The following is a 7,657-nucleotide window of genomic DNA, read 5'->3' on the forward strand; positions in this document are numbered from 1 at the left end:
TCCAGATTCAATTTTACAGAATAATAATTTTTACAAAGTAACTTAGTAACTAAACCAACAATGGCTTGTGTGTTGGCCAGATTACAATCGACAACTCAACATTTTATAAAATTATTCATACCCTTCAGGAGATGCCTGGTTTACCAATTTCCTTCTATTCTTGAGCTTGATAATTACAAAACAATGGTTTCAGGAAATCATTTTGTCACAAATTGAGCACTCCAATTGTACCATGGTGGTCGGTCCTAAACCCTAAACCCTAAACTCAATAACCAAAGTCATCAAATCAGATCACTACTGTTGTACCTGACAGTACTGAACAATTATATACACAATACTGATGGTTCACAGAAAACATATTTCCAAATCATGACTTGACTAGACTAGCTAGCATGCCTAAACAACAAACAAATTTTAGATATGCCACAGGAAGTCCTTTTGAAACAAGGAGCTTTCTAACAATATTCCGTGGAATCAGCCGGTTCTCCAAGCTGCAACCCAACAAAAATGGATTTCGGATCACATGCAACTTATCACAACCAGCTTCTTTTATCAGGAACTCCATTTTTCAGCTTTGCATCTATTGAGTATTGAGCTTTCGCTCACGCTGCCGACAGCAATCAATGCTTCGATAAAATATACTGATGAACGATCAATGCCTAACTCATCAACCCTCTCAATTACCCTTTTGACAAATTCATACTTAGATGAGATCAATTGAGGACTTTGCCTGATCACCCAGAAAATTTGACGGGTAGATAAACCACAATTCTCCAGAAGGAAAGATAAGTTGGGCATGATAACCTTTTCCAAGCTGCTAGCAATTAGCGTAATCCCTCTCGCTTTGAAAACCACAGATAGTTCAGGCAGCTTGGAAAAGGTTATCATCCCCAACTTATCTTTGGCGAAGAGTTTGGAAATCAATCTTTGGCGAAGAGTTTGGAAAAGCTTGGACCCCCATCCAGAAATCAATCTTTGGCACAAAATTGAACTGAAACTGAGATGTCTTCCCTGGAGAAGCCGACCTCTTGGAGTTTGGCAAAGTTTGGCCTCAAACTCTTCGCCAAACTGGAGTAAAGGATGCGAGCATTGGTGAAATGGAATTTGGGGGCGAGGCTTGAGTGGGAGAATTGGAAGAGGCGAGTGGTGTGCTCCGATTGAGGGGAAGAGATAGACGGAGGCAAGGGTTTTTCTACAGAGGTGCAGACTGGTAGACATTCTCTCACAAGTGGTCAGTGGTGTGCTCCGATTGAGGGGAACTGGGAAGAGATTCGTGTTTTCTGTTTTATTGTGGGCTTTTGGGCCTTCAGAATCTCTCACTTGTGATTCATCAACGACTCTTGTCCACTAGAGTCAGATTCACTTTCTGTAATTGAATATTTTGTTCTTTTAGGCTGATGGTCAACATAGTCACAGGATTCACAAATTATATCTTAAAACTCTTCTTGTCAGTGAAGAAGTTACATGAAGAAAATTTTAAAAATGCCTCAATCTTTTGTTTTTTTTCAAAACTACCCTGACCACTAGGTCCACGGACGGCCCAAAACACCAAGCAGACCGGCCGTAAGAGAAGCGGTCCATAGCACTAGCAGACCGCCCGTGAGAGGAGCAGTCCGCTAGCGATAGTTCTAACAAACAGAATACAGGGGTTATGTTGTTGGCGATTGGTCTTATTTTCGATCCACACAATTTCACTCAGCTCCGCCGCTCTCACCCACCGCTCATCCCTCCGTAATTGACACCTGTTATTATTATTTCACTTTTCTATTTACTTACTAATTCTTCTTCTTTCTTCTTTGTTTTCTTCAGAAATTAGATGTGAAGTAATTAGATTTGTTTTGAATATCTTAGATTTTATTTTTGAAATTCATATTTATTTTTAATAGGTTAAAAAAATATGTTAGAATTATTTTTTTGAATATGTGAAGTAATTAGATTTGTTTTGAATATGTTAGATTTTATTTTTGAAATTCGGATTTATTTTTAATAGGTTAAAAAAAGATGTTAGATTTTATTTTTGTGAATATGTGAAGTAATTAGATTTATTTTGAATAGGTTAGATTTATTTTTAAATGTGAAGTAATTAGATTTATTTAGTTTATGTTAGATTTGTTAGATGTGAAGTAATTAGATTTGTTTTGAATATGTTAGATTTTATTTTTGAAAGCCGGATTTATTTTTAATAGGTTACAAAAATATGTTAGATTTATTTTTTTGAATATGTGAAGTAATTAGATTTGTTTTGAATATCTTAGATTTTATTTTTGAAATTCAGATTTATTTTTAATAGGTTAAAAAAAATATGTTAGAATTATTCTTTTGAATATGTGAAGTAATTAGATTTGTTTTGAATATGTTAGATTTTATTTTTGAAATTCGGATTTATTTTTAATAGGTTAAAAAAAGATGTTAGATTTTATTTTTGTGAATATGTGAAGTAATTAGATTTGTTTTGAATAGGTTAGATTTTATTTTTAATAGGTTAAAAAAAGATGTTAGATTTATTTTTGTGAATATGTGAAGTAATTAGATTTGTTTCGAATAGGTTAGATTTTATGTTTCAAATTCGAATTTATTTTTAATAGGTTAAAAAAAGATGTTAGATTTTATTTTTGTGAATATGTGAAGTAATTAGATTTGTTTTGAATAGGTTAGATTTTATTTTTGAAATTCGAATTTATTTTTAATAGGTTAAAAAGATGTTAGATTTTATTTTTGTGAATATGTGAAGTAATTAGATTTGTTTTGAATAGGTTAGATTTTATGTTTCAAATTCGGATTTATTTTTAATAGGTTAGATAATTAGAAATCTTTGAATGTTAGAAATATTTTTGAATATGGTTAGATTATTAGATTAAAATTTGTTGAATGTTAAAATTTATATATGTTCCATTATATTTTATTTTAAAAATGTTAGATTTATTTTGAATAGGTTAGATTTATTTTATTTTGAATATGGTTAGATATTTTTGATATGCGAATCTCAACAAAGAACAACAGTTGTTGGATCGAAATAACAGGTTCCTGTTATTCCTATAGAATTATAGTAGATTTATTTCCCTTGATAGAGCATCAGTTCTTCAGTTTTCTTCTTCAAGTCAGTCCCTGAATTTAATTAAAAATCACAAAAAGACTAGAAGAGCTGTACAGCATCATTTCTTCCTCTCCCACTAAACTTGTCATCAGCCCCTGCCCCTGAATCCACTAATAATCAATGAAATAATCACAAGTGAGAGGGTGAAATAATCAATGAAATAATCCACAGTAAAAAAACAAAAACAAAAATAAAGGTCAAAATTGGTAAAAGAAGATGATTGAAGAAGTGCCAGAGCAATGGAATTTCATACATTGAGTGTTTAGATGGATATTGTAATTTCTGATATAAAGCCGATGCCAACACAGGGAGGAATTAGTCTACTGGTACGTATTCTGAGACTAATGTCCGGTACCGGTAACAATAACAGCAGGGAATTGTTTGCTGGTAAGGGATCAGGTGCTGGTGACCGAAAACAGTGGAAATTTTGAATACTGGTACGTCAATTGACAATCACAGTGAAGAACTAGCTACTGGTACAAGGACCGGTACCAGAAATGGAGATACCGAATTCAAATTGGAGAAAGAAGTTACATGAAGATGGTGCGCAGCAATGGATGGTACTCGTATCTTCAGAACGGAAGGCGCAGCAATGGATATAAGAACAGAAGGCGGAAGTTCAAAAACAATGGATCTCTCTTCACTGACAAGAAGAGTTTTACAATTTTTGCATTTTAAACCCTGGTTTTTGTCAGTTTTCTGTTTTCTTTTTTTCTGTTTGTTTTTCTCATTTTGTTTTCTTCATATTCACCTAGGTTGAATAACATTAAGTTTTTGTAATTGGTTTCATGTTGAAACCTTTTATGATCAATAAAACAAATAAGGACTAGATTCTTATTTTTTTTCAAAAAAAAAAAAAAAATTGGTAAAAGAAACCCTTTCACACTTTTACCGCCATTTGAGATTTGAGAAGCTCAGTAAGTGGATATGTCTATCACTATCAATCTGTGCCTTTGGAGAAACCCTTGCCTCCATCAATCTCCTCCCCTCATTAGGAGCACACCACTTGCCTCCTCCAACACTCGCACTCAAAGTATTGTGAGAGAAGGGAGAGAAGGGTGGGTAAGAGGGGGTCCGGATCCCCTAGAGTAACCCAATCTTTGAGTTTTGGATCGAGACCGTCCAATTCGAATCCGTCGCTCGAGATTGCTTCTTGATTCGAATTCAACTCTCAGCATGTGTGCGCTCCACTTCAGATAGATTATTATGGATTTGAATTGGACGGTCCCGATTTAAAACTCAAAGATTGAGTTACTTCACTGAATCTGAACTCGGTAAGAGGATAGAGAAGAGAGGATGCAAGATTAAATCACAGGCATGAAACTGTATGAATGGTCTAAGATTGTGCTCCCTCTAAACTATTATGTAGCTGGTAGGATATGAAGTCTATATATGCAAAATAAAACTATTCAGCAGAAAAGAAAATCAGACATCATCTATTGGAATATGCCATAAGAGCTTTTGTTCCTGGGTTCCAACAAACTAGCAGAGCTGGATTAAATTTTACAGAATGGTAATTCTTCCATTAGAAATTAAACAAATAATAGAATATGTGCTGGCCAGATTACCATCTAAAAGCCAATATTATATAAAATTATTCATATATTCACAGGAATTGTCATCCTATATATATTATTTGATCTATTTACTGTTCATGAACAATAACCAACAATTACAATTTCATAAAAGCACAACATGACTCACAAGAGATGAAGATTAAGTTTGAATCACAGATCGGAGTAAATAAGTAATGTGTAGTTAGAAATTTAAAATTTAAGAACTAAATCTTAACAAAACGATGGTTGACAACAATGTTACATATTGTTACAACGTAGTGCCGATTTAAAACTAAATAAGTTGCAGTATCTAAGTCTGCAAGAAAGTTAGTTTTAGACTCTTAAAGCTAATTAATAGCTTCAGTGCTTCCAGCATCAGCAAAGGCGCGATGGAGCCCAGGAATAACATTTTCATATGGCAGAATAAACCTCTCCACAAACTTCTCATCACTTGGCTTTGCAAAAGTAGCAAATTTTGGAACAGGAATTCCTTTTAACATCAAAAGCTTTCTAACAATATTTCGGGGAATCAGCCGGTTCTCCAAGTTGTAACAAAACAAAAATGGATTTCGGATCACATGCAACTTATCACAACCAGCTTCTTTCATCAGGAACTCCATTTTTCTGGCCACCAACTTCTCTGATCTAGTCAGCATCGAAGGGAATTTACAAATCAAAAGCGCTACCTCCTCTTGTGAAAACCCGATATTTCTCAAATTATTTAGCTTTGCATCTATTGAGTGTTGGCTCACCCAGCTGACATTAATCAATGCTTCGAGAAAAGATACTGATGAACGATCAATGCCTAACTCCTCAACCCTCTCAACTACCCTTTTGACATTTTCAGGCCTAGATGAAATCAATTGGGGAATTTGTCTGATCACCCGGACAATTTGACGGGTAGATAAACCACAATTCTCCAGCAGGAAAGATAAGTTGGGCATGATAACCTTTTCCAAGCTGCTATTAATTAGTGCAACCCCTCTCGCTTTGAAAAACACAGAAAGATTCTCTACCGATCCAAGTACCCCCATCCAGAAATCAATCTTTGACACAATATTGAACCGAAAAATAAAAGGGTTGCGGGCAATAATACCCGAGATGTCTTCGATAGAGAAGCCAAGCTCTTGTAGCTTGGCAATGTTTGGTTTCCAATTCTTCTCCACATGGGAGTGAAGGATGCGAGCTTCCCGCGACACGGCGGTTCTTATGTCCAACTCACTTACGCCGGTCTCTCTCAGGAAACAGAGGACTGCATCGGGCTTATTGGAGGACTTGATGAGGCCAGGGATAAGCCGGGATGCTTTGAGTGCCTCATCGGAGGAAAGACCGCAGGATTGAACAAGGTACTGTACAGCGTAGCGGGTATTTGGGGGTGAGGCTTGAGTGGGAGCGTTAGAGGAGGCAAGTGTTGTGCTCCGATTGAGGGGAAGAGATGGACGGATGCTGTGTATTCTCCACAGGCTCAGATGGATAAGCATATCCATTGAGCTTGTCAAGTGGCGGTCGAAAGCAACTCCATCTGGTCCTTTTCTGAGCTTTGTAAAGTTGCAGATGGGGTTTTCTCTTCTTTCTTTTATTGATGCGGTTATTCTTACGGATGAGGGTATGACTTCTGCTTCGAAAGCAACTCCATCTGCTCCTTTTCTGGGCTTTGGGCCTTTCAATCCTCTAACTTGTCATTATTTGATTGATTTTTAGTGAATTATTTTAAAATACAATCTAAAATGCTATAATATAATGGGATGGAACAATAGTTTATCTTAAATCATCATAATAATAAATTTTAAAAATATATTCAAGTCAATGTCTTTTCTACATTTTTAGTCAATTTCCTATTTATTTGATTCATTCTTCGTTTATTTTTATTTATTTTTTCTCGAGGAAAATTGCAGAGACATGTACAATTTGTACAATATTTCATGGCAGATAAACTGGAACATCTGTGCTCAACATGGATTTCAAATAGTTGTAAACATACAAAATTTCACTAGTCTCGTTCATATTTTTCCATTGATTTATCCGGATTCAAATATTTGGTGACATGTATGCCATGAACATTGTCTAATCACTTTACAATATTTTCATACTTTGGAGGCAATTCACATCCTCTCAGGTTACCTGACTGAGTACAATTGAATCGGATGGTCCAAAATTATTCTTTTTAACTTGGCACGAATCTCAAAGCACAAATAATACTGCCCTCTCAATCATCTCGAGCAAGAACCAGATGAAATTAAATATGGACCGTCCTTTTCAATTGTGTTGAGTCAGATACCTGGGAGGATACGGATCCCTTCGGAGGGAGGAGGCGCATATACGAATTTGCGTCGTCCGAGATCTCTCAAACTTCGAGTGGATCTTTACAAAATCTAGACCATTCAAATCATTTCTACGCAAATCTCAAAGCACAGAAATACTAAATCCTAAAACAACTCAAAGTTTTAGATATCTCAGACAGACTCGCGCATAGAGTCTACATCCTCTTGATCGGTACCGGACAGAGTACAACACTTCCAGTCAGCCAAAAGTAAATACCGTGCCTATGTTAGATGTAGGCGACCCGTTTTATGATTCTTGCAAGCTTAAAACTGGCATCACAGATCTCATTGTAATCCGTCAGGTATTGTACTCCATTTTGAGATTCCCTTGCACTTACAGTAATCTACTTTACAATGTTTTTTTTCTTTTTTTCGTCCACATGCGGTGTACTTTCAAAAAATCACATATCTGTATTCAATAAAAAAAAAATTACAAACATATATACTCACATAATATAAAGACAAAAAATTAAAATATTGAAAAGAAAATATTTTATATGATAATCAATTATTAAGTAGGAGGATCCAAATATCGGAAAACTTTACTGTTACCATATTAAAAAAAAAAAAACACTCCAGATTTTGGGGAATTCTATCAATATTCAGACTGCATAGACAATTCGCGTTCTCATTTAATAAAAGACTGCACAACTAGTCTGTAGTCTCAAAATGGGGGTCCGCAAATT

General features: G+C 35.2%; 1 protein-coding gene across 1 annotated transcript; it reads right to left on the reverse strand.

Annotated features, from left to right (window-relative positions):
* Positions 1–4,997: 4,997 nt before the first annotated feature.
* LOC144545691 (transcription termination factor MTEF18, mitochondrial-like) lies at positions 4,998–6,137 on the reverse strand. Its single transcript, XM_078294239.1, has one exon. It carries the CDS (start codon positions 6,135–6,137, stop codon positions 4,998–5,000), a length of 1,140 nt encoding a protein of 379 aa, XP_078150365.1.
* Between the last annotated feature and the right edge of the window lie 1,520 nt (positions 6,138–7,657).

Source organism: Carex rostrata, chromosome 28 (assembly GCF_964058835.1).
Source record: "Carex rostrata chromosome 28, lpCarRost1.2, whole genome shotgun sequence".
Classification (NCBI taxonomy): Eukaryota; Viridiplantae; Streptophyta; class Magnoliopsida; order Poales; family Cyperaceae; genus Carex; species Carex rostrata.